This window comes from Populus alba, chromosome 18 (assembly GCF_005239225.2).
Source record: "Populus alba chromosome 18, ASM523922v2, whole genome shotgun sequence".
Lineage (NCBI taxonomy): Eukaryota > Viridiplantae > Streptophyta > Magnoliopsida > Malpighiales > Salicaceae > Populus > Populus alba.
The window spans coordinates 1,234,925-1,262,555 of NC_133301.1; the positions used below are offsets into that span (position 1 = coordinate 1,234,925).

At 32.9% G+C, this 27,631-nt stretch overlaps 4 protein-coding genes and 1 long non-coding RNA gene across 5 annotated transcripts; 4 read left to right on the forward strand and 1 right to left on the reverse strand.

The window, feature by feature from the left end:
* The first annotated feature begins 5,949 nt into the window (after positions 1-5,949).
* Positions 5,950-8,217, forward strand: LOC118051170 (protein GLUTAMINE DUMPER 2). The gene is made up of 3 exons (XM_035061738.2): positions 5,950-6,758; positions 6,856-7,005; positions 7,890-8,217. The coding sequence occupies exon 1, from the start codon at positions 6,032-6,034 to the stop codon at positions 6,584-6,586; it is 555 nt and encodes a 184-aa protein (XP_034917629.1). The 5' UTR covers positions 5,950-6,031; the 3' UTR covers positions 6,587-6,758; positions 6,856-7,005; positions 7,890-8,217.
* Positions 8,218-10,631: 2,414 nt separating this feature from the next.
* LOC118051169 (ADP-ribosylation factor 1) lies at positions 10,632-14,714 on the forward strand. The gene is made up of 8 exons (XM_035061737.2): positions 10,632-10,885; positions 10,988-11,026; positions 11,159-11,221; positions 11,594-11,612; positions 11,948-12,059; positions 12,755-12,802; positions 13,020-13,150; positions 14,403-14,714. Exons 1-8 carry the CDS (start codon positions 10,783-10,785, stop codon positions 14,434-14,436), a joined length of 549 nt encoding a protein of 182 aa, XP_034917628.1. The 5' UTR covers positions 10,632-10,782; the 3' UTR covers positions 14,437-14,714.
* Positions 14,715-16,715: 2,001 nt separating this feature from the next.
* Positions 16,716-18,174, forward strand: LOC118051168 (zinc finger protein CONSTANS-LIKE 4). Its single transcript, XM_035061736.2, has 2 exons — positions 16,716-17,513; positions 17,602-18,174. Exons 1-2 carry the CDS (start codon positions 16,800-16,802, stop codon positions 17,935-17,937), a joined length of 1,050 nt encoding a protein of 349 aa, XP_034917627.1. The 5' UTR covers positions 16,716-16,799; the 3' UTR covers positions 17,938-18,174.
* Positions 18,175-20,969: 2,795 nt separating this feature from the next.
* On the forward strand, positions 20,970-22,675 carry LOC118051167 (uncharacterized). The gene is made up of 2 exons (XR_004687998.2): positions 20,970-22,227; positions 22,367-22,675. It is a non-coding gene; the product is annotated as an uncharacterized lncRNA (long non-coding RNA).
* On the reverse strand, positions 22,073-27,340 carry LOC118051166 (probable protein phosphatase 2C 59). Its single transcript, XM_035061734.2, has 9 exons — positions 27,172-27,340; positions 26,435-26,685; positions 25,302-25,429; positions 24,370-24,468; positions 24,110-24,268; positions 23,327-23,413; positions 23,146-23,237; positions 22,766-22,840; positions 22,073-22,559 (listed from the first exon to the last, which is right to left on the reverse strand). The coding sequence occupies exons 2-9, from the start codon at positions 26,512-26,514 to the stop codon at positions 22,401-22,403; spliced, it is 879 nt and encodes a 292-aa protein (XP_034917625.1). The 5' UTR covers positions 26,515-26,685; positions 27,172-27,340; the 3' UTR covers positions 22,073-22,400.
* Between the last annotated feature and the right edge of the window lie 291 nt (positions 27,341-27,631).

Below are 27,631 nucleotides of genomic sequence, written 5' to 3' on the forward strand. Positions count from 1 at the left end.
ACTCTTGATTTTTTTTCCTTCTCGAGAGAAATCCCTCGGGCATTAAAAGCTCATGTCCATGTATGGAAACCTGTCTTTCTCCAATTCATCGATGGAGCATGTCCTCCATGATGAGCAGACTTAAGAGAAAATATCAAAGAGGAAAAAGAAATATGATTCGGTGACTTGCCTCCCTGAATTGACATTTCATTATAATCATCTGAGAATGAATTCGCTAACTAAATCACTTGAATTTGATTAAATCAATTATATGAATAATTCAAAAAAAAGCGTAGTTGAATTTAGATCTTAATTAGATAAATATTTGAATTAATATCTCGAGTCGAGCAGTATTTCAAAATTATAAATATATATAATTCATCGTGGCTAATTTATTTATTTTCTGTGTTATTAGTCATGTTTTGAATTTAGAATGTTAGAAAAAAATATATATGTAATGTATTATTTCATTGTAGATACCAATCGAAAAAGATTATAATCTCGAAACCTATATTTCATCAGGTTCGAAGATCACTTCATTGTGTTTGCATTTTCATCAGAGTATCCAATTTATTCGGTTCATTTTCACCGAGTTAGAATCCGATTCCAATCACAACGAAGAAGAAACATGGGTGTCTGTACTGAAACTACCGATCATAAGCGAATTTCAACACTTCCCATTGTTATGGCTCCACCATAGCTGGAGATCCTCCAAAGTCCAACCCACCGAGGGACTTTTGTACACAAAATTTATCAACTTTATGCAGCCTTTTAAGCTGTTTTACATCTTCTCGGAAAATACTGAACTTTTAGGACTTAATTTTATGTGTGCAGCACGCCAAAACTAAATGCCCCGAGGAGGGACCGAGCTAGCCTCCCACATGATCAGATACTGCGTGTGATTTTCGATGCATGTCATCAGTCGATATATATCCCTAATTAAACCATGGCCATGTATCTCTTGACATGGGAGACCACGTTAGAGATCTTAATTCATCCATGTTGCATGAAACCATAGCTTGTTGATCTAGTTGTGGTGTTCTACTAGCATCTCTTTGATGGGTGAGAGAGATCCTTCTTGTTTAAAAATCAAATCACATGATTGTTTTTTAATTCTTTATTTTATTTATACTAACTATGTATAAAAAAAGATAGCGATAGAAATAATTAGATGGAATAATTCCTACCTTGTCAATTGATATTGAGAAAATGAAATCTAGACAAATACCAATACTAATTATTGACAAGATGATACCAATCAAAACAAATAATTCTTGTGGTCCAGCGTAAAAAGATAAGGAATTTGTAGCATTAAACAACTTGTATTCATATAATATCTAATAAATAAATAAAAGTTAGTATATAATGATAAGATACGAAACATCATGAATATTTTTTTTGTTATGGTAGCCATCCGTCCATTTCATCAATACAAACAAGATATATTCTACTAACAAGAAAATAAATCCATGAGATATTATTTGTAAAATGGTCTCACTGAATCTCATATTGCTTTTAAAGCAAATTTTCTATATAATTGTAAAACCCATGTAAGATAAAGATGAATAGGCTATTCTTTTCTTACATGTATCATAAATATATTTTTAAGGTCATAAATTTTTTATCTAGTAAATATTTAAATGAATCATTTATTTAAGACTCCAGGTGAATTAATTTGAATCCAAACAGATTTTGCATGTAATAAGATGAAATGTGATGTTAAAATTAATTGATTAATCTGAATCAAACCCATTACTAGATATGAATACATAAAATTAATAATATTTTATTTATTTATTTATTTATGACAAAGAATTTGGATTTGTACCGTCTAGTGCTAGCTAGATAAATTTAGAGGGATATGTTCACAATTTGATGCCAAAGTTGGTTAAAATGAGAATTGCGAGCCTTGTTGATGATTTATATGAATTGAAAGATGAGAATTTGTACATATTTATAGTGATATGATTTGAATAATGATTGTACAAGTTCTTGCACGAGCCATAATCACCTGAAGATCTGTGGCAAATTCTTCACATGATCAGCTGATTTTGCCTGTTGCATTGCATCAACAACTATACATCGCATATATCTATCCCAAAATCATCACTTTATATATAGAAAAGTCGAGGCCAAATCAAACCCTAGCCTACCAGGGGTTTTACCTTCCTCACAAGTTAAAAGTACTAAAAATGGATGTAAAAGTGCATCCTTTCTCTGTGCTAATTCAGGATGGGGCAGATTTTTTGCGAGCATGGCGTATCTTTTTCAGAGAGAAAACTCACAGTAGATTGTTACCACTTTACCCACAATGCTTATTCGATTTTATCTCTTACGAAATGATTATGGTCTCCCCATAGGTGCACACATCTCATCGCCTCGAAAGTTTAGTACTTTTTTATTTTATTTTATTTTATTTTTATAATGAATATATACATTCTTTAACGGCTGAATAATTATTTTTAAGAATCAGATGACGAGAGAGCCCACTAATTTAAAATCTCTAGTTCATCGCATATTTATATATGAGTTAAGAAATATAAATGGTAAGATTTAAATTAAAAATATTCTTTTCTTTTAATTAATTTTTTATTCTTAATTATTGGCACGCAGCCGAGCTGCATCGCTAAAGATATGGATCCTAAGCAGCACGAAATTGGCTCTCCTGATATGGCTAAATTTAGGAGGATGGTAGCATTATTGCAAGCTATATATAGCCAGAAGGGTTATATATATATATATTCTGGCATCAGATAGTGGAGGATTGAAGTACAACCTTATTAATTATCTATTATTTAATAAAGAAGATTAAGAAATCACTGTTGTTTAGGATTTGCTTAAACCCCATGATCACCGAAAGTGTAAGTGTTCTTATTTTCTAGGAAGCCACACCCTTTAGGCTTAGAGGCCGTTTGGGATTGAGGTGTGACCTGCTTTTCGAAAAAATTCAAATTTTTTTTTTTTTTTTTTTGCTAAAATTGAGTTTGGTTTGTACTTTCTGAATCGTTTTGATGTGCTGATATCAAAAATAATTTTTAAAAATAAAAAAACATTATTAGCATGCTTTTCGACATGAAAAACTATTTGAAAAGCAACAGCTACCACACTAAATAGTTAGTGCAACTGTGCAAGTGCCAATTTGCGTGTTTAGCATGATTAATAATGGAGTCACACCCTTGAGGTGTTGCTTTGATGTTGATTCTTACGGGAAGAAGTTTTTTTTTTCCATATAAATTATCATTTCATGCTTCGTGTTTAGTTAAGCAGTTCAACATGTTTTTTCAAAGTAATTTCAAACTGTTTTTAAATCAAAAATTAAAAAAAAAATATATATATATATATATATAATTAAAAAAACACTTTTACAAAAATATTATGCCCAATACACACTAATTAAATATGAAAAAAAATAATTTGAAAGCATTTTAACCATTAATATTAGATATTAAATAACCCTGAAAGGTGTAGCTCAACTGGTCACACTCTAGATTTGCTTTCTAGAGATCACCAATTCGAGTCTCACAAACTTAAGGGTTATTGATGACTTACATGGTTGTTAATTTTTAGAACTCGTGAGATTAACTGAAATACATTCAAGTTGGTCCAAATATCTACATTAATTTAAAAAATAGATATTAAATGATATGACAAGTATTAGGCTGACATAATATATAGTTTCTCATTGCTTTCAAAGTATGTGATGGGATCATACCATTTGATGCTATGAATCCAATTAATAATTCTAACCAATCGAAATTAAATGTCTGCCACACTTGAACATCACAACGTCAGATGATCATGAGCCAAATATATGATACCTCTACTGTGCATGCTCTCATAAAAAAGAAGAGGCATTTTGGGATGATATTTTCATCTCATCTTTCGAGGGCAGCATTCTACGAAAAGAATCACAAATCTAAAACCCAAAGTAATTAAAATCTGTAATTATCAAAAGAGAAGAACACCAAGTCCTTCCATCTAAAACAGAGGATCAACAAGGACTGTGTCAATCTACAGATGTTACTGCGCACAGTAGAAGAATATTTAGAGCATAGCACAAAAATGATCAATGCATAAGAATATTCCTTCATAACATCGTCATGCATGAAGACAATTGTCTCCGATATAAGTTGCATCGCAAGTGGGAAAGGAAGTAATGTGTGAAATCCATGACGGTATCTTGTCTCGATCAATTGTTTTCTTAGCAAAACATATGAAGAATGTCCAGATGAAAACCCAAAAATATTGTTCTGATGTGATGAATTGTTTTCCACTAGATATAGACATGGATACTAACTAGTTTAGTTGGAAAAAAATCGTTAGATATCATATCAAGTAATTTGTATAATAGTTATTATAAGTTTTGGTATAAGATTTAAGTCACGGGTCAATTATGTATATATACGAATTGAATGTTCTATTTCAAATTTTTTTTATTTAAATAATATTATTTTAATTTTAATAATAAAATAATATTATTGTAATTAAAAAAAATCAGTTTAACATGAAATTGAATCTAACTCTAAATCCAATTTTAATTAAAAACAAATAACTTTAAATTGATAAATTACCGAATTAATCATAGTTAAATCAAGTTTTATAATTATGATTCAAATTTATATTTAATATTTATATTTTATATAATTGTGAGGTGTTAAAAAATTATTGTCACTTGGTGTTACTCAAAACTCAATAAATTTGTTGATCATCACAAAAAAAAAAAAAAACAAAAAAACAAAACAAAATATTCTTCATTAAATCATTATGATAGCAATTTTAATTTCCATTAAATATTAAATTGCAGAGAATATCAATTTAAGTTTTTTTATTATATATATATATATATTAATCTCATCACACTGCATTGAAGTGAAGTTTAAATCTAACCTCTAAAAAAAAAAAAAATCTAGGGTTCATGCAATTGGGAATTAGACACAAACATGTCAAATGGCCTCGACTTTAAGATTCGATCAGAATGTTTATCTTATATGGTGAGATTAATATATTTCCAAAAGTAGAAGGAACCTAATTAACTGATAAATCACTATATTCTAATCAAATCAAAGATCATCATGGAGGCACTACTGCTCTCTCATGTCATTGCAATTGGATCTGTAGGGTCCACTCTAAAATACCCTAGGCCCCACCAAAGCACCCATTGGAAACATACACCGTCAGAAACACAGGATCATGTTTCAAGGGACTCGCTCCCATTTACATCCATCCATACATCACATATACACATGAAAAGTGTCACCGCAGTGGGCCAAATCCGTGACACGCAAGTATAAAGTAGAAGAGCAAAACATTTTTTAGCCCCTGTAGATGTAGAAATGCTCCATCTTAGTCCTTACAATTCAAAATTTTCAATTTTAATTAACCTGATAATTACCATAAATACATGATGAAAGTATGCTAATAAATTCGAAACATAAAAGAATGTATTTTTTTTTATAACCATTAATTTTCATTGATAATTTAGATATTTTTTATTACAACTCAAAACTCACAACCATTCAAATTTAAATTTTAATCTATTAAAAAATAATTGGTTACATAGTCATGAGAGTAAGAATATGTTTGATGTTATGCTAGTTTTTGTGATTGTGTTTTGAAAATATAAATTAAAAAAAATTATAAATTATCCTATTTTTTATTAATTAATATTTCAAGAAAGAGTTTTCAGTAAAATTTATATAAAATTATAATATATATTGATCATTCAAAAACTTTTAAATTTATAATAGAGACAAAAACATGTATTGCACTACACCGCACCATCTAAACAAACAAAGCCTAAGCCTACTTATGTGCTGAAAATTTTGCAATAAATATAAGATTAGTATGTGTATTTTAAATTATAAGAACCGGTATGGATTATGTGTATATCTATAGGGATTAAAGTGTAGTTTATCCAAAGCCCAAACCCATCCACATTTATAAATACCACTCCCTACCTTGTTCATTACCCAAACTAAACCCGATTCCTTCTCTTCCTCCCAACCAAAGCCTCTTTACTAAGAAGATAAAAACATTAAAATAAACCCAAAACATGAGACACGTTAGCTACCTTGACACCACCATCCGCACCACAAAGGCAGCAGCTACTTCACCATCACCATCACCATCACCACCACCACCAGCAGTAGTCCAACCTCGCTCACCGTGGCACTCACCAGTGCCATACCTCTTTGGTGGTTTAGCAGCTATGTTGGGGTTGATTGCTTTTGCTTTATTAATCTTGGCTTGCTCTTATTGGAGAATTTCTGGTCGTTTAGACAGTGAAAATGAAGGTAATGATCTTGAAAGTGGAAATGAAAAGGAAGGGAAGCCAGATAATAAGGTTTTTGAAGAGAAATTTTTGGTTATTATGGCTGGAAATGAGAGGCCAACATTTTTAGCCACTCCTGTTTCCAGCAAAGCCTCTTCCTTTGTAGGCAAGATTGATAACCAAGAAGAAGCGAAGACGGAGAGTACACCTACCGGTCATGATGACAAGGTGAAAAATCAAGAAATGATTGGTGACAGCCATGATCAAGCAGCAACAACTACAACTGAAGAAAATACAGAGACGCAAGAGAACCAGCAAGCTCAAGAACAAAATTAAGCTCCAATGAGCAAGAAATAAATCCAATTTGAAGAGGAAAAAGACTAAAGAGAGTGCTTTTTTCAGGGAGTTTTCGTGTATTGCTTCTCTTTTGTTATTTTCGTGGTTTTGTTCTTGTACTTCTCCGGGAAGTGTAAATTTTGCTGAGATGAAATAGCCATTAGCAGAGAAGGTTCTCTTCTTTAAAGCTAATTACAGCTAAATTTTGCCTAGTAATCATGATTTTCTCCATAATTACTTCTCCCATTATCTCCTTGATTCATTTACAGCCAGCTGCAATGACCAGCTTCCATTGATGGGGGCAAATTGGAGCTTGAAATCAATTACTTGTTATTGGTTTGAGCATCAATGGGAACAGCTTTTGTGCTTCTACATGCAAAATATTGAAGTGGGTCTTGGTGCTTTAAAATTTTTAAAAGGTATTGAATTTTTTTATATATCATGAATATGATACCTCAAGGAATCATCTTTTGCACAGGGGATTGTTAATTCAGTTATGAAAAAAGTTCTAATGGAGGGAATAAAGTAAGAAAAAAAACGACTTGAAGAGTCATCATATTCTTTAGATGGCCTTTCCCTTAGTTTGGCTGCCGGAAAATTCCAAGGAACAAATTACCGGTGAGGTGCAATGACAAGAAATTAAGTAGTACAATGTACTATTCCCACCGATCACATTATTAATGAATAATTTACTATTTGTTTATGAGATTTGTGCTGCTTGCCTTAATGTCAGTGCAAAAAATGGGTGGTGGGTGAGTGATGAAGATGGATTATGTTTATTTTTCTTCGATTTTTATGCAAATTAAGTCCATCTTTCCATTATCTTTGGTTGATGTTTTGTGAAGTTGAAGATATAAATATAATTTTAAAATAAATTTTCATGAATGGTAAGAAAACATGATATTCGTAGTCTAGCTATCTTTTTTATTATTATTCTAAATTAAACAATAATCATACACTTCCTAAAAGACTCCTGTTTTAATATTCTTAATCCAGTATAAAAACTAATATTATGTCATTAATCGGTATAATAAATCCAATGACATGAACTAATTTATCCTGGTATTAATTAATATATAAGAATGTTTAAAAGTGTGGTAATTATTATTTTTTATAGTGTTTTTTGTTTTGAAATTTATCAAGATAATAAATTTTTATTTTTAAAAAAATTATTTTTAACATTAAATTATTTAAAAAATTAAAATAATAATAATTTTTTTTAATGACAAGAATTAAAACGTAGAAATGAACTCGGAAACATGTACACATTTGAAGAACTAATTAAGAAAAATCCTTTGGCCAGGTGATTCATTTTCAATTTTCCAACAGGAAGTACTGATAGGTGGCAGGGAGCTAGGGTGGGGCCAGGCTTTTAGAAGAGGACACGAGAAAGATGAGAGAGAGCCGGCTTGCCTTTGGTTGCTTTCTTCGGAATATGAGGACACGTCGTGTTCTCTCACTGGACCGTGCTCAGTTGAAAGCAACGTGCAAGCTTTAGCAGCAGGTTGTCTGCGCGCGGAGATGCGAAGCCGCTTTTGTTAACAAATGCTCCCCAGCTTTCATTTTTTTTTAATTAATATTTAATGGATGCCTTTTTCCTTATTATTATTATTATTATTATTCCCCTGCAATGGGCAAGAAATCTTGATAATCTACACATACAAGCGAAGGTCATTATTGCAAAGACATCACTTGCTGATAAAGTAAAGAGAAGGTGAGAAGCAAAGTAAATTGGAAGTTCCTTCATTTGGGTGGTGTGTTTTTGTCAAATTTGGATCTTTGCTTGTTCAAAGTCTTTCCTTCCTTCCTTGAATTCAACAAGGTTTTGAATATAACAGTTCTGTGTGACCTAAGCTTTGTGGACAATCAGATAAAGTTTTTTGAAAAAAAATAAATATGTAAGCATTTCAAATTTATTTTTTAAAAAATTTATAATTATAAATCAAAAGGTCTAAAAGAACTATTTGTGTCATAGATATAAAAGATAATGTTGACATGTCTATTCGACTCATCAAACTACAAATCGAATAATCTGTTTTCCAATGCAAAAGAATTAATATGCGAGTGTTACTGGCAAGTTTTTTTATATCAAGTAAAAAATATAATCGTGAATCATAAAATCAACGCTTACATATAATAAGAATCATATGTATTAATAAAAATATATAAGATCTCAAGTTAATTTTTAACGTAATAAAAAAAAAAAAATGTTGCAATTGCTACAATGAAACATCATTTTATTAGTTTGTGTAAAATAAATTTCCAAGAACAAAAGGTGTAAAGAAAAAAATCATTATTTTTTTTACAAAAAAATAATAAAATAATAAAAAGAATGATATAAAAAGGCCAAGTGTAAATAATAAAAAAATAATTGTTTTTTGCAAAAAAAAAAAGTGTAAAGAACAAAAAAAGCTAAAAAAAATTAAAATCATGAATTTGGCGTGCAAGTTATAATTTTTTTTTTTTAAAAAAAAAAAAACAAGCGTTGGGTATACAGGCCGCTTCAATGTGTTTTTTTACATGAAAAAATAAAATTATCATTTGAAATGCCTATGCAATTATCTAACTAAATAAATCTATAACCATTAATATAAATAAAAAAAACATTGTTAACAATAACCAAAAAAGAAACTGTAAAGATAAGATATTTATTCAATTATATTTACTAAACTTTTTTATTTAAATAAATAAAAAAAAATCCACCAGAAAAAAACTCATGGCTTAAATAATAAAATACAAATCTAAATGACTAAATAAACTCACACCATAAAAAAAAATATTATGAAAAGGCCGAACACATCAGAAAAATACAAGGAATTGTCACCTGTCAAAGTGATAGAAACATATAAAAAAATCCTCTTGTGAACTCGGCAACCAACCTTAAGTGAACAAATCAAACACATGATCTAGTACATGAAATTAGAATGATATCATAAATAGCAAAGCTAAAAAAATACTTTAAAAAAAAAACTAAAATCGACTCGGATTAATATTCCAAATCTATAGATCGATGCATTAGATCATAATGACCCAATTAAAAGCAAACTTGAAAAAATAAAGAAGCAAAGATTCTTAACCAAATAAATATTAAGGGATAAAATTAAAAAAAAATATCAATAAAAAAACAATGCAAAGCAATCATGTGTCAATGTGTTGATAAAAACTAATAAATAAAAGGGTTATACATGAAATTGGAGTATAAATATTTTATCTATTTGTTTGATGGAGAATATTGTAGGTATATTCAAAAAATCATTTTCCTTTTCCATCTTCAATTTTAATTTTCTATTTTATTTCATCAAAAATTTGAAAAATATGTTTATTTGTTGAAAATAAAGGTTGTTTTTTATTAGAAAAATACACCAAGTTTATAACTATTCAAAGAAAAAAAAATGAAATCATAGTCACCTTAGTATTTTATATTTATGATAGTTTAATTATAAAATTTTAATCTTATTGTACATTTAAATTAAAAATAATCATGAAAATAATTATATTTATTAACTAAAAAAATCTTTGGATATACACAATTGTCAAATATAGTTTGTTTATTTGCAATCAATCAAACAAACTACTCACTTGTGAAAAGATAATTCTTCATAGAAAAAAAAACATAATTTTTTTACATCAAAAACTTAGTTAAAAACACGTATTTGTATTATAGGTATTTAAAAAACTTAGTCAGAAACTAATTTTAAAAATAATTTAAGTTTTGAAGTTATAGATTAACTCTTAGATTATCATATTAATTCAAGCCAGTTAAAATAATACATATTATCGGGTTTAACTGATTCAAATAAATTATTAAAAATTTAAATATATTTGTCAGGATTTTATTAAATCAATGTTTTTTTTTTATTTAATTTGAAATATGAGTTTTTGGGGTTAACGGGTAAAGTTTAATGACTACTATTCATATCAATCTCGCTCGCAAACAATCCTTGATCTCTAGCCCATCTGGCCTGCTAGAAGCCACAACTTCATAGCCCACAACACTATGGTTTGGGCTCGTAAACTAAAAGATAGTTTCTTTTTTTGCCGGCTTGCAAAAAGAAAAAAAGAAAGAAAGTAGCTTCAGCAGTCAGCACTTACGAACAAGAAAGAACCTGCGAAGTTAATTGAATTCGTGATACGTACAAAGAAATTGTCGAACGAACTGTGAAAGAAGATAAGAAAACACGACAGCGAAAAGAGAAATGGGGCTTTTGTTTAGTAGAATGTTCTCTTCTTTATTTGGTAATCAAGAAGCTCGAATCCTAGTCCTCGGTCTCGACAATGCTGGCAAAACCACCATTCTTTGTAACGTCCCCCTCTCTTTTTTTCTGCTATTTTTTGTGGGGTTTTTCTACCTCTACTTATTTTTGATGTTTTGATGTTTTTCCCTTTTATGTTCTGATTTAGATCGGCTTCAAATGGGAGAGGTAGTCTCCACGATCCCAAGTGAGCTTCTTCTTCTTCTTCTTTTATTTTTTTGAGTTGGGAATTAATTTTTCTGCTATGATTTTCCCTATTATTTTGTTACCGCTAATCTGATGGAATTTTTTTTTTTTATTTTTTTTAAATGTGGTGTAGCAATTGGGTTCAATGTGGAAACTGTACAGTATAACAACATTAAGTTCCAAGTGTGGGATTTAGGTAAGTAATTGATTTTTATTCCAATAAGTAATATAGTTTTAGAATTGGTTTTACTATGTAATGAAGAGATACTGACAGCTAATGTGCAGTAGAGTGATTGAGTTGAGGGGTCAAGTTAAGTGGGTTTGATTGTGATTAACTTGTTTAGCAATTTTTGTTTCACAGCAGATGTTTACGGTTTTTTTTAAAGGGTCTTAGTGTGTGGATCTGAACTATAAGGGTGTGTGAAATGGCTGTTCGGTTCTAATTTTGTTGCCTTTGGGTTAATGAAATGAAGGAGGTTTTCTATAGTAATTTTCTAGTATATTTGCTATGCTGTTCAAGTTTATGAAATCAATGTAAATTAAATTGCTTCGTGGTTTGGTGATACAGGTGGACAAACAAGTATCAGGTAACTTTTCTCCCTTCTTCTTTGAAGAAAATTCAGTATACATTGTGTAGAAATTGTTTGCCACCTTTGCTGTTGATTGGTGTTCTTAGTAGGAATGTTGGTGCATTTAGTTTTCATATCGCATAAAGCATATATGTGTCGTTAAGGAGCACAATTACAGAAAAGCTATCAATTAAATTTCAATGATCTTAAAATCCTTCATGAACTTATCCTTAGTTCTCTCTCGAGTTGTTTGTGTGTGTCTATTCTGATTCCTTGATAGTAGATATTTGGCATGCAGTAGTCTGTTATTCCCCCATCCCTTCCCTGTGATTGAATTTATTTGTTTATTTCAGGCCATATTGGAGGTGTTATTTCCCAAATACTCAAGCTGTAATTTATGTGGTAGATTCAAGTGACACGGAAAGAATTGGAATAGCCAAAGAAGAATTTCATTCAATTTTGGAGGTACTTACAGAGTATCTGTTTTATTATTAGTTTGTAGAGTTCAAGGATGCTGTTACAACTTTGTCTTTCTTTTTTTTCCCTTTTGACAGATTTAAATGCTAGCTTAGTTGGTAATGTTTGCTCACATTCTCCCAGATATAGCCATTGGTCTAGGTTGCCCACTTCAATTTCAACGTAGATGTTGACTTTTGATTGCTTGGGGAATGGAAAAAGATAACAAGCAAAAGGCAGCAGATTTAGTCTCTTGATTTGTTACTTGTATTTTTTCCATAAATTTGGTGACTATTAATGTGATATACTGAAGATAACAATTATTAGTACGAGGCTGTGGAGTTAAGTAGGTTACTTTTCTAATAATATGCAACATATCTGGACAACAAATATGGGTTCCAGTTTCATTTGGTCCGCCATGTGAAAAGGAGAGTGCAATTTATGGGATAGTGAGTTGTTGGGATTATTGGTTGCTATCAATCAGGTTTAATAATTTCTTCACAAAAATTAAAAGCTAGAGAGTGAGAAAGAGAATAAATGAAATATCCGTTTGTTTGTCAGCTCTTTTATATTCTGAACAGGCTTGTTTCTCATGTAAATAGGGACATTTTTATCATGCTTACATCTATTGGAAAACAGACTAATTTTCATTAGCTCTGATGGCATCTAAGAACTCCAATTTATGAAATTGGACCATTGTGCAGGAGGAAGAGTTGAAAGGTGCAGCTGTCCTCATTTTTGCAAACAAGCAGGTGAAGAATATTCTCTTTATCATCCGCAATTTGGATAAATTTTGGTAGTTCCTATATTTATATGGGAGATAATTGATTGGTTTGATCATCCCAAAGTAGGCTTCTTTATCCTCTCAGATTTGTTTATACAATACAAGCCAAAAGTTTTCAATATAACTTCTCCATTCTATGGGGAAAAAAATCTGTCACCAACCACTGGAGTTTCTTATATTAACAGGATCTCCCTGGTGCACTTGATGATGCTGCTGTGACTGAGGCATTGGAGTTGCACAAAATAAAAAGTCGCCAATGGGCCATCTTCAAAGCTTGTGCCACAAAGGGTGAAGGCCTCTTTGAGGGTTTGGACTGGTAAGCATTCTTATCATAAATTACTGGACGTGCATGTACGCTTAAATTCAAAGGATTACGTGCTGGTTTATCATATATGGTATCACCTAGATGTAGTGTGGTTAATATTTGATGTTGCAAAGATCAAACTGATGGGGCATGCTGGCAGCATCCCCCAAAGGCCTTTAGAAGGTGATCTAAGAATGATTCCAATGCTCACGCATTTATTTGGTGTGTGGCTAATGATGGAAAACTTAGTTGGGGACTTGAGTAATTCGTGAGGGTATTTTAGTAATTTTCAGATATGCTGGAAATTATAGTATTTTATTTCTGTTTAGTATTTTATTAGTGCTAAAGTTATGAGGTTTTCCTATTCTATATAGGAATAGTTATGTTGGAGATTTAGGAATCCTTTTCCTTATTGGATTTGGACAACCAAAACTCTATAAATAAGAATGTAGTCTTTCAATAATTTAGGATACAATAATATCAAATAATTTCCGGCCATTTTGCTTTGATTGAGTCACTCGATCTCCTCTTAGGTGGGACTCTTAAGAACCTTGGGTGTGACTCCTAGAATCTATCCACATCCTTCTTCGAATTCCATTTCAAATCAATATTAATAATGTTCTAACAGTCTCAAAAAAGTCAGATTCACAACAGCCCCTAGGCTGTCCTGCATCACAATCTATTTTATTTTTTATCCTGAAAAGAAAACCCCATTTTGCCAAGACCATGTTTCTTTCTCATTCTACTCAAGTCTAATTGATAATGCATATTTTGATTGGTGTGTAGTGATTGGTTTGGAAATGAAACAAAAGATTGGTTTGGTTTATAGAGTTTTCATGCATGGGTAGATAGCAATTGTTTTGTCACATGTTCTTTGTGAATCACATGTTCTGTTAAGCATGTGAATCTCATTAGGTAGGAGCATATTTTATCTTTAGTGAAGGTTAGGACCATAACCAATTTATCCTTCCCAGGACTTGCATGTGTGGGACCAACATCGCATATTGTTCTTCACCCTTCACATCTCGAAACCTTTCAGATTTTTGTTTCATAAACAATGTTAGTGTGGGTTCAAAATCTTATCTCTTCAGGCCTCATGGCATCGCAAGCACACTTTCACATGCGTTCACACAATATCCATAACTTGGTTACCGCTCTCTTTAGTGCCAATGTATATGCGATTGCTTTCTCTGTGGTACTGGAGTTTGGTGCCTTGTAATTAATTACTTGACATAAATGCCTAAGCGGAAATCAACTTTTGCAGGCTGAGTAACACTCTCAAGTCAGGAGGTGGCTAACTTTGTTCAAGGAAGTTCCAGAACGAGCATAATCTCATGTACAAAAATGCTGGAGCAGTAAATATCATTATCCTCGGTACCGATCGGACTTCTCAATTCCTTACTTTCATTTGGAGCTTAAAGTACTGACTTACATTATGATTTTGGGGAAAGTGATGCAAATATACATATTTTTCTTGTATGCTGCTTTAACTCAATACACTATTGGTTGCTACCTTTATTTTTGTGTTGTTCCCTCAATTCAGTCTCTGTTAAGTTCGGAGGGCCTTTGTTCTTTACTGTGATTCTTCAATAGCATTACACAGGCTGTGGCTGCCGTTGAAGAGAATGCTCCAAACAATTGAGCCAGGCCTCTTTCCCGAGGAGCTCGTGAGCTGTGAGTCGAGTTGTAAACCGGGGCTATCCAATTTGACCAACACAAACTGCACGCTAGGGGGCATTGGCTTCAAAACTTTGATCAATTTGCCTAGATGCTTGTCGTTCTTTACACCATTTGAGGCCAGAACGAGTATGCAAATCAAAGCTATGAAACCGAGCTACCCTGAGTTGATATGGTTTAACTGGTTAAATTAAATGATATTGTTATAATTTTTTTAAAATAAAAATAAAAATGATGTTTTGCATTTAAAAAAAAAAAATTAATTTGAATTTTGACTAGTTTAGACAGATAACGAATTAATTTACTGGTCTGGGTTGCTTCTTTTTTTTTTTTTTTTTTTTTTACTTTGGGCTTAGGTGAGGGTAGGTTGGCCAAGTCTTAAATCCAACAAGTTGCAGTTTGATATTGCGGTGTGGCCGTACTTTTCAGATTAATATTTAGGTGGGCTTAAGGATACCGAGATAGCAAGTTGCGCACACATGAAGTGCTTAGGAGAAAAATAAAAGTGAAAAAAAGATATTCGAGATTCAGTCCGAAATCTGTTCACATCCATCCCATCGAAGTCCAAGTAGCAGTATGGTAACGTGAGGAAAGAGGATTCACTTGAACCTCGACAACCCAGCAGCATGGAGTATTTTATGCACTTTCTTATTAACTACATTCATTGCTAGAATCACTTGCTGTTCCCACTTCTCATCGGTTTTTTTTTTTTTTGGATATCAGATATTGTTTATTTTTATATTTTAAAAAAAATTAATTTTTTTTAAATTTAAATTAATATTTTTTTATTTTTTTAAATTATTTTGATGTATTGATATTAAAAATAATTTTTTAAAAATAAAAAAAATATTATTTTAATATATTTTCAAATAAAAAATATTTTAAAAAAACAACTGCAACTATACCTTCAAACAGGTTCCTACAAGAAAGAGCTTGTCATCTACTTTCCTTTAAATGGAGAGTGCTTGGGAGTGAGTTTAAAATTTTTTTTTATTTTATAAAAAATATTTTTAATTTTAAAAAAAATATTAAATTAATATTTTTAAATATCAATCATAAAATATTTTTCGCACAATCAATCCCCAACGTTAATTTCTGAGTACTCTAGTCAATTGCAACCTTTCCTCGGACCATTTATTTTCTCTCCCTTTAATTTCAACTTCCAACATGCTCCAAGGTCTCATCCAACGGCCAAACGGTTTCATTTATTGACAATAGTCTCCGAATACATGCTAACACTCCCCCCTCTCCTTTCTGCCCATAAACTCGAGGATAGGAAAGGGCATGCCAGCTAACCCCAAAGTCCCTCTCTGCAGATCCCTCTCGAACATCATCAACTTGCCCTTCCCCTCTGGGCCCCCCCACGCTCACATTATTCAAACCCTCCTTCCTCCCATAATAATTTCACTATTCCTCTCTTGCTCGCCAACAAAACGCCGAAAACACTCCTTTCTCTCGTGGGCTCTACCTCCACACATAATTGACCCCTTCAGCGCGGTAATTTTTATTTTTAATAGGATTTCTAACTTAGTAGGTTAATTAATAATCATCAATAAAAATAACTAGTTGTAGTTAATTTAATTTTTAATAGGATTTCTTAGTAGGTTAATTAATAATTATGAAAACAAATAAGAATAAAATGAGTTATTTTGATAAATAAAAATTTTGAGAATTTTTCGTTTACATAGAACTATGATTATTACATAGTTTTCTTGTATATATTTTAATAGCCATGGATGAAAAGAAACGGATAAAAAGTAAAAAAAAAACCAATCGAAATCCTTTATATTTGGCTAAGATCGATCCACATGTCGATCTCCTATTTGTCAATCCTTAGATCTCCTGGATCCCACTAGATAGACAACAGTGAACCATTACCACAGCACCACCAATCCAACAAAACTAGGCTTCCTACTTTTTCGACGAAGGCACAACACTACAGAAGAGAAGCTTAAGGCCTTCGTACTCCTCATCTTCTTCCTCAATGGCTTCAAAGCTCTGTGACTCATGCAAGTCAGCAACAGCAACGTTGTTTTGTCGAGCTGACTCAGCTTTTCTATGCATCAGCTGCGACTCTAAAATCCACGCGGCAAACAAGCTTGCCTCTCGGCACGCGCGTGTCTCGGTCTGCGAAGTCTGTGAACAAGCCCCAGCCCATTTCACCTGCAAGGCAGACGCAGCTGCTCTCTGTGTTACCTGTGACCGTGACATCCACTCGGCAAACCCTCTCGCTAGTCGGCACGAGCGTGTCCCTATCACTCCCTTTTTCGACTCATCCTCCACTGTGCACGGCGGTGGGGCACCTGTGAACTTGTTGGAGGATCGGTACTTTGATGAAGTGGATGGTGGTCGTGGTGATGTTAGCAGGGAGGAGGCAGAGGCGGAGTCGTGGCTGTTGCCTAACCCGGGCGGGGGGACTACTAAGGGGGTGGATAGTATGGATCTGAATACCGGTCAGTATGTGTTTGGTTCGGAAATGGATCCGTATTTGGATTTGGATCCGTATGTGGATCCAAAAGTGGAAGTGCAAGAGCAGAACAGTTCAGGGACTACTGATGGGGTGGTGCCTGTGCAACGTAACAAACTAGGATTTCAAGCTCCTGCTTTGGTCAATGATAATTGCTGCTATGAGTTGGATTTCTCTACTGGATCTAAGTCTTTCGGTGGTGGCTATGGCTATAACTCTTTGAGCCACAGTGTAAGTTTTCTTAATTGAATGTTTTGTTTCTTATAGAGAGTATAAAGTAATGAATCTCCAGTCCTCAATTTATGAGCTTTCACTGCAGGTTTCTTCTTCATCTCTTGATGTTGGAGTGGTACCAGATGGAAGTGGAAGTACCTTGACAGACATATCTAACCCATACTGTAGTAGATCAGTGAGCAACGGAATGGAGTCAGCAAACCAGACAGTGCAACTATCGGCAGTTGACCGTGAAGCAAGGGTGTTGAGGTACAGAGAGAAGAGGAAGAACAGAAAATTCGAGAAGACTATTCGATACGCCTCAAGAAAAGCCTATGCCGAAACAAGGCCACGAATCAAAGGAAGGTTCGCTAAACGTACAGATACTGAAGTCGAGGTTGATCGTAGTCTTTATGGATTCGGTGTTGTTCCATCGTTCTAATTTCACTTGTCTTTCCCTAATATTGTTGTTGGATTGACAAAGCTAGAATTCGAATTTGTCGACCTCACAAGACGACTGGTGAGTTCCGATGAGCTTCAAGCTCATTGGTGATCACTCCCTCCTTGTTGTAACAATAATTCTAAGTCTTTTTTGTATCTCCTTTTGTATAGGAGATTGATGTTGTAATCTTTGTTGCCCACCAGTGGTGTTGTATATAAGTAGAATGGATTTCTATCTTGTAGTGATGGTACTGAGCGCTAGAGACCCTTGAATTTGTGCAGCTCTTAAGTGGTAATAACTAATAAGTTTTGTTTTTGATAAGAATGAGCTTCCTGTTTCCTGGCAATTCCATTGCCGAGGAAGAACTGAAAGATGGGTTGTCGGCTGGCTCTTACATGGAAGGTGGTCAGATCAAAATCAGTGATGCCATTGGCGGATTAAACTTTTGTTTTGATGTGATTAAAAAAGTAATTTAAGCATGTGGAAGAACAGTTTTTTCTTCATATTATAGGAGGCAAAATCAGAATCACTGATCTTATGGGTGGATTCAAGTTATTTTCTCGATAAAGTAATCAGATCTGGGGATGAAGAAAATCATCTCTTGATTTCACAGATGGCGAATCAGGATTTGATGGTTCTGTACAGTCTTTGTGATTAAATTAGTCTCCGAATTTGCAGATTCCTTGTAGTTGATATGGACATTGTATCAATCTCTTTGGTGGCTTGTGTTGAGTGCTCGCCGAAATTTCAAAGAATGCCCTGAAATATATGATTGCATTATGGCTCGAGCTTTATCTATCACTTCTAAGAACGTCTGGAGCACGATCCAAATCACGGTTTTAAAAAATTTAAAATATATTTTGTTATATAAAAAAATTTTTTTTTTTTTATATATATTTTATATTATTTTGATTTATTGATTTCAAAAATAAGTTTTAAAAAATAAAAAATATATATTATTTTAATATATTTTAACATAAAAAAATATTTTAAAATATAATTACAGTCACACTTTTATGAAAAATGGATCCACAACTCATGCTTATGATTAAAACAACAGTTAAAATAAATCATTTAAATTTAAAAAAAAATTAATGAAATTCTGAATGGATTATATTGGTCAACTTTTTCTTATTTATTATAAAATTTAATAGTTAGACTATTCATTTGGCATGACAAGTTGCATTTTGCCAACTACCAGCAACAAATCAATTATTATTTTCCATACTTTATCAGCAGGTTAGATCTAGGCATGAGATTTAATTTATAGCGATAGTTTTTGTAATCACAGTTTTAAAAAATAAATTATAAATTATAATTTTTTCAATTAAGATTTTAAAAGAATTTTCTATGAAATTCATGCAAAACTATGACGTGCATGAATTAAATAAACACTTTAAAAAATATAAATATGATTAAATTAAAACGCACACCGCAATACATTTAAAAAAGAAGAAGCCAAGACTCTTCATGCAAAAATTATACGAGCTTCCAACTATATTCAAATTTTGACCACTATGATTGGAACTCATGAGAAGAGTCATGGATTCAAATCTTCTTTTATTAAGAATTTTGAGTCTCGAAATTAGAAAATTTATGGAAAGAGGAGGCAGAGTAATCCCTTGAACCCTAACCATGAAATGATTAGGTTTGTTTGGGAATGTGGTTGTAGTTGTTTTTCAGTATTTTTTTATACTTAAATGAATTAAAATAATATTTGTTTTTAAATTTTTTAAAATTAATTTTGAGATCAACATATCAAAATAATTTAAAAATAATAAAAATAAATTTAAATTTTTATAAAACACAATTTGCATCACCGTACCTAAATATTCTCTTAGTTTTTATTGTTCTAATACGATTCTAAGGATAGAACAAAACCTTATAACGAGTGTCGATGCATATTCACTAGCCAAGCACTTGCGCGCGCGTGCACAAAAGAAAAAAAAAACTAGAAAGCGAAGAAGAGCTGTAATAATTTTGCTCAACATTTTCCTTAATAAGATTTGGAGTTAATATCGTTCAAATGGCTTATTTGGAGGTCTAGCCGGAGCTCTGCAAGCTCTTCTTTGTGCCATATAAGCTCATTAAACAGGACTTCAAGATCTGTGCTCGAAACGACTAATACTACTTGACAACTTTCCTGCTAAAATGGTCACGGGTGGGTAGATAGGGACCATGCCTTTGTAAACAACGAAAATCGTGAAAAAACATCATGGTACAATTCAATAAAGATGTTGAAAAGCATATTCTTTTCATTTCAAGTTCTAGGTTTGTGTTCGTACATGCATTTAGGGCATCTTATCATCATGGTACAAAATAATATATATAATTTTTATATTTTAAAAATTTATTTTTGACATCAATATATTAAAATGATCCAAAAATATTACAAAATAATTTTAAACACAAATAATTTCAAATGTTTTTTTTTAAAAAAACAATGTTTCTATCATAAAAACATACAAGATTTTAAAATTAAGTTTGTTTGTGTTTGAATTTTAGAGCAAGTTGCAAGAAGAGATTTTCTCACTAGGTGTAAATTACCTATGAAAACACCCCAAAAAAGATTGGTTTTTCATAGTTTTTTTACTATTTATATAAGCAATAAAACACTTTAATATATTTTTTTAATTATATTCCATGTTGTAGTTGGAGTAATTAGCGAATGTGAGTCATCATGAAAATACTAAAAAAATTCTTGAGATCTGCAATTTTTTTTTTTATATTTTATTATATTTTAAAAATTTAAATATAATACGGATATACAAACTAGTGGTATGCTAAAAAGTAGATCTAAGTTTTAATGTATAAAATATGGTTAAAGAATATTTTAATCAAAAGAAATGTTCATTCACCAACTAATAGCTAAAATCACTATTTTTCCCCCACGTTATTCATGCCTTGGTTAGCAAGCATAGCATTAGTCGTTTTGTGACCAGTATTAGGCAGACGCTCATATGCTTGTACACTTTATATATAATTAATTATTCAACCCTTGTGCAAGCAAGGCAAAGAATTCATAAAAAAAAAAAAGACCTCCAGCTCGCAATTAAAAAACCTGTAGGCACTGTCCTCTTAGAAAGTTTATGCCTATAAATTAAACATGCTTCCACTTGGCCCTTCACCATTGCAGCTGATTTGCTCTCTTTATCAGCTTCTCTCTCTCTCACCCTCTATGTGTGTGTGTGTGTGTGTGTGTGTTTTTCTTCAATTGTTGTGAGCTATCATATAAGAGGAGGGCGATGATGATACCATATATGTTCGCTCGCCGGACGTAATGGCGAGATTTTGCCTTGCCGAGCTACTTTATTGCTGTTCTGAGTCCTCTCTTTATCTCATAAAACTAAGCAGCATTACGCACGCTTCATGCCTATAAATTAAACATGCTCCTCTTGGCCCTTCACCATTGCAGCTGATTTCCTCTCTTAATTTATCAACTTCTCTCTCTCTCACCCTCTGTGTGTGTGTGTGTGTTTTTCGTCAATTGTTGTGAGCTATCATATAAAAGTTGTTGTGAGCTATCATATAAGAGGAGGACGATGATGATACTATATATGTTCGCTCGCCGGACGTAATGGCAAGATTTTGCCTTGCCGAGCCTGCTTTACTGCTGTTCTGAGTCCTCTCTTTTTCTTCTTGCTATAAAGCATTCAGTTCACGTCATCCTTAATTAATTAAATTATTGTTATTTTTTGTTTTCCTTTCCAGCTGAGGTCCAACATGGTGGAAGTGTTATTGTCACTGGCAGCTTTATTTGAATCCAATTCCACGCTGGTTTTACTGAAATTAATAAATTTCAGCGGTCAATTCGGAAGCAAGCCACACTTTTTTTTTTAATTCATGTTACTTAAAGCTTTCCAAACACTAAAATTGGATAAATAGTATTAAAATGATTTTATGCTGGGGAGGAAAATGAAGCTGAGGAATTAATTTTTAAGCTAGCAAGTACAGAACAACTGGCCTTTTCTCCTTCGCTTTGAACTGCCTATCACAGACTTTTCATGGCATAAAGGAAGAAGCATCCTCTAACTGGTATTTTTTGGCAGCATAAACTCATTCAATTCGACAATTGATAACAGGTTTAAGACGCGCGCATGGCCGAGAAAGAGCAAGAGGCTTCAGACGGGCAGCGGAGCAAAACCGAAACAGAGATTCAATTAGCAAGAGAAAGAAAATGAGTATCGAACCGCATTTACAGCAGACGGATGAAATGGATAAAACATAAGACTTCAGACTCTTTACAGATTCACAAGTGCACAGTTCTAGCTACCTCAAAGACACGATTATGTAAGCTAAAGCATGCAATACACTTTGGCAGCCAATTGACTTCTATCATCTATCTATCCTTGAAAATAATACGATGCTATTATCATGATTGGCTTTGCACCGCATGATTTAATGTTGGCCATATTTATCCTTTGGTCAGAATAAAAACCTAGCATAGCACCAGTTCAGCACGCTCACACGGAGCCACTGTGAGATGTAGTGCCTTGATTGCCCAAGAAATGAACGACAACACAGGTGATGTTATCTGCACTTCCTCTCTGGTACGCCTCCTGCAACAACCTCTTTGCTGCCTGCTCTGGGTCCGTGACTGGCTTGATCATTTCAACAGCTTCCTGAGGAGAAAGGATGAAGCATCAGATGGTGATGGCAGCAGCAAAACACCATCCTTTGTTTTTATTTTCACAAGCAAAAAACCTTAATAAATTGCATTAAAGGCCAGTTTCCTCCAGATCATTTGCGAGAACGAATACAGGAAACCAATACACCCCGTGATATAAAAGAAACATAAAAGAGGAAACAAAAAGAGATTGTTCCAAACCTCGTTTGAAACAACGTCCCATAATCCATCACTTGCAAGGATGAGAAACTCAAGGGACCTGTCAACCTTTTCCTCCTACAGTTTCCATTAGAATGTCAGTGGCTAAAACATGCTCAAAAGTGAGATGGAGAGGAGAAAAGCAATACAAGGCTCGAGAACCCTAAAATGCAACGACACTTCAGCAATATTAAAGCATTTGCGGATAAATTACTATCTCCAAAACACACCACTGTAAACATCTAGGTGCTAGCGTATAAGTGCTCACGAGAAATGAGATTCAAAAATTTGGAAGGTTTATCCTTTTAAGATGTATCTTAATTTGAATACTGTCAACCATTCTTCCTACATCCCTTGCTCTTTGAATAGATTAAGAATCAGACCTGGATTTCTGGATCAGCAACAACATACTGCTTCAAAAGCCTATCACCAAATGCACGGGAGACAGCTAGGACGCCACCAACTCTCCAAGTACCTATCATTATGTTTTCAGTCATCATAAGAATTTATCGCCAAAAAGCTTTCAGTAAGTATATAAAACAAAAGGCTGGGTGGAGTCCTTACCTGCCCACATGACAAATCCTCCAGCATCTTCAATCCGCTGTCGTTCATCAGTCTGGTCTGGCTTGTGATCTCGGGAAACAGCAATAGCTGGAGAAAATGGCAAGATAGGTTGACTTAATTATTAACAACTAAACAGTCAACACCCCAGTAATAAAAAAAAAAATCTATAATGCTCCATCCCAGAGCATCTGGTTTTCTTTCTATCTGTATTGCTTCATTGTCATTTTCCTGCTTTAACAGGCCAACACTAAATTTTCTTGAACTTTATAAATTACATCTTACCATAGCATACACTTTTATTCCATCAATAATCAAACACATGCTATAGAACTTTACAATGGGCAAATCTTTTGCACTAATCTCTTAAAAAAAACACCCTGGGACTATAACTGAAGCTCACAGATTGAGCTCTCCAAATTTCAAAGAACGATTTTGTACACATCTTAAAGGTTCACATTGATTTGTATTGAGGCTTCCCAATAACAAGTGAAGTGATACCTACTCATATAACCAAGATTCTATTTCAGCCATCATTTCTGCTTCTGCATTATTCTTTCTAATTCTTGACAACAGCAATGTAGCCTTATGCTATATCATTTCTTTAGACAGTCTTGGATGACTATGAATTGAAAGTTTTGTTTGGAATTCTTGACAATAGCCAACTTAAAAAAAAAAAAGAAAAAGCAAACTGGTGGTAGCGATTTCATAAAATGCATCACATGTTGAAAAAATGAAAAGAATCCTAGAAGTTGCAAATGGTTATACAACTATTGTGAGTCTCACCGTTACCACCCCGGCAAATGACAGCTCTGGAATCTCCAACATTAGCGACAAGCAAACGATCACCAACAAGAATAGCTGTAGAAGCAGTTGATCCAGCATCCCTGTTCTGATTATTTTCTGATTTCAGAAATTCAGAGTCTGTGTGATTGTAAGCATCAACTGCCGAACGAGGGAGCAATTCAAAATTAAACATCAGATTCTTCGAATGAGGAATTAAAAATTGTAAAAAAAGGAACAACGGCACAAAAGAAATGAGATACCTATAGCTGATTTGGTGTCAGAAATAAATTTTGGATGTTTGATCAGATTGCTAAAAAGGTTATGTTTCACATATTCAGCAGCTCGTGCACCTCCATGACCTGAAAACCCATACCAGAAAAGTTTGCTTCATTATCTCTCATAAATCTGAAAAGGCAAATTCTTGCAAAGAATATGCCATGATTATATTACGCTTCAACTAGCTAGCAACAATACAAAAAAAAAGAAGAAGGCATGATTAATCATTGACCTAAATAATGGCATAACAAAGTGGTGTGGACCACCTCAGCATGAGCTAAGACTTGATAGTTCAATTATGTCTAGTGACTCCTTTAGTGAGGATGCAACATGTCAGTGAAAGCATGATGGTCTCATTTTTTCTAGATACTACTTTAGTTGAGGATACAACATGTCAGTGACAGAAACTAATGCACAACATGGCATGTAAAGGAGAAAATGGACCCAAGAAGTTGCGAAAGGTATTTATGGAGAATCACAACATCAGACAACAAGCTTGCATGGCTAATAACTGTCACACGCCAACAATTACTGAGATTAGTGGCAAGTAGGATGCTATAGTTACTAATCAAACTAACATTGCTGCATCATGCATTTAGTGGAAAGTTCCCCTGGTCATATCTCTATTGCATTACACAATCCTGAAAATGAAGGTAGTGTGTGGGAGTGTAATAGCAGTTGTTTGTCAAAGTGTTTTTCACTCGGAAATGCATCAAAATAATTTTTTTTTCATTTTTGTAAAATCAATTTCAACATTCACATATCAAAACGATTCAAAAATATTAAAAAATATATTAATTTTAAGCAAACAAAAATTCAAAATTTAGTGAAACGCCATTTGGAATGCAATTCCCAATGGCCTCGTAATCTTGCTATGTATATCTACATGAAGAAACACAGAGCATAAGAGAAATACCATCAAAAACTCCAAAAAGACCAACTATCTCTCCATCAACACCATCAATTCTTGTCTCATAAAAATCTTCCATGGAAGATCTCTTCCCTGGAGAGCTTGCATATCCATAACTGAATTTTCCATTCTGACTGTTGCAGAAAACAGTTCAAATCAAGACAAATCTTGTGAACTTAGGAAGATAATCAGGGCAGAGAAAGAGGAGAAGAAGTAATCTTTGAGATGCAAAATGAGATCCTTAGAATTATGTAGCGCATCACAAATGGCTTACATGAATGCCACTTCTCGGTTAATGTTAAAAAAAAAATAAAAATTGGAGTAACAAGAAATGCTGGTTACAGAAATTCAATAATACTCGAGTTAAAAGTTCTATTTGCAACATTTCGAAATTTTAAAGCATCTTGTTTCTGTCTGTTCATAGTATTAAATCACATGTATGAGGCAAAGTAGTCAAAACCACATGACGTGATAATTAATTAGGAAAGTTCATAAAACATGCCTTGTGGGATTCTAGAAGTTAAGTACATGAGCGAGCAAGAACATAACAACTCATTCCACCACACACTGGCATATCCAACACGACAAATCTAATAAAGTCAGATCCATAAAAGAGGGAATCAAGACTTTCTAGCATGCTTTTTTCAAGGCAAGTTACATATCAAACATGACAAAACTGAGATTTAAGTTGTATTCCTCTCATTTAACACGTTACCGATGCAATGAAAATGACATGCAAAAAAATCAGAGAGAATAATCAAGCAGCTGTACAATCACCCAAAGAACCAAATATCAACAGAATATATGATACACCTTTCCAAATTTGTGGGCTTCGTATATGCATTAATTTCAAGACTATCTTAATCCAAATTACATGTTCAAACAAAAAAAACCAAAGGTTTCACAATTGGACATTAATCATCAGTCATATATAAGCATCTCATAGCCAGAACTCATAAGATACTTGCCAGTTACAATCAAATATTAATCAACAAAAAAACAAAAACAAAGCAATAACTCATGTCATAAACAACAACATACTACCAAATACACACAATTCATCATTGGTTGCACCAACCCAAACCAAAACATTAGTATTACGGATCTAACAAGACAAGGAAGGTATAATTAAGAAAAACCTGAGACCGCCACCGCTTACTGGTGCATCATCAGCATAAACTTGGCTTGAAGATGATAAAACTGAATTCAAATACCCCATTCCTTCAACAAAATTACTACACACTTCTCTCCTTAATCACAATTACACAAACAACAACAACAACAATGATGGTGACCGAATTAATAATTTTCCTCTATAATACACTCTGTTATAATTTAATCCCTCTAATATTTACATTTACTCAAATCATTTCTAATTCAGGAACTTAACCTGCAAATCCAAATACAAAAAAATTAGGAAACTTAAATAGCTTAAAACACAAGCAAAATCAAACCTAAATTACATTTATTAACCTAATCTCATAAATTAACACACAAATTCAAAAATAGAATAAAAAAAATCATCTAATTCAATAATAATTAAGTTAATTAATTGATAAATCAAAAGTACATAAAATCTAAAAAACAAAGACTCAGAATTCTCAGGAATTACTTGTTCAAAAATAGAAAACTAAAAAAAAAATCAAATCATCTAGCTTTGATCTTCGATTACAATTAGAATCACATTAATTAAGAAACATTAAATCTTTTAAAAAAAAAGAACAAATTACATTTCAAAATTATATATAAAAAAAAATCAATAACAATTGCATTAACCAATTAAATCTCCAAAAAAAAAAAACTAGACTCAAATTCGTCCTATTTCACACGATCAAAAATAGAGAAAATAAATAAATAAATGAAGTGAGATAATGACCTGAGAGAAAGAAGAGAAACAAAATGCCATGAAGTGAAACGGAAACGCTTAAAAGGCGTTAAAGCACAAAACGACGCCACAGAGAGAGAGAGAGAGAGAGAGAGAGAGAGAGAGAGGCAGGATTCAGTTTAGAGAGAGAGGGAAAAAATGAGAGAGAAGGAAATGGATCAAAATTATTTATTTTTTTTAAAGAAATATAGACAGCGAGAAAAGATGAAGGGTAGTTCTAATTGTTTTTCCAGTACATGGTAAGGGATTCGTGCGCGTAGCCGTTGCGTGAGGGAAAGGGAGACTAAGTCAAGTCCAAATTTGCTACTTTATCAATAACTCCACACGTGGCATCCAAGCAGGTGAAGGTGTAAGTTTTTCTATCTTGTGCTGTGGTGCAGCTGAGTGTTTTTGTTTCTTTTCAGTGTTTGCCTGATTGGATAATTAAAAGTCTTCTTATCCGTTAAATGGT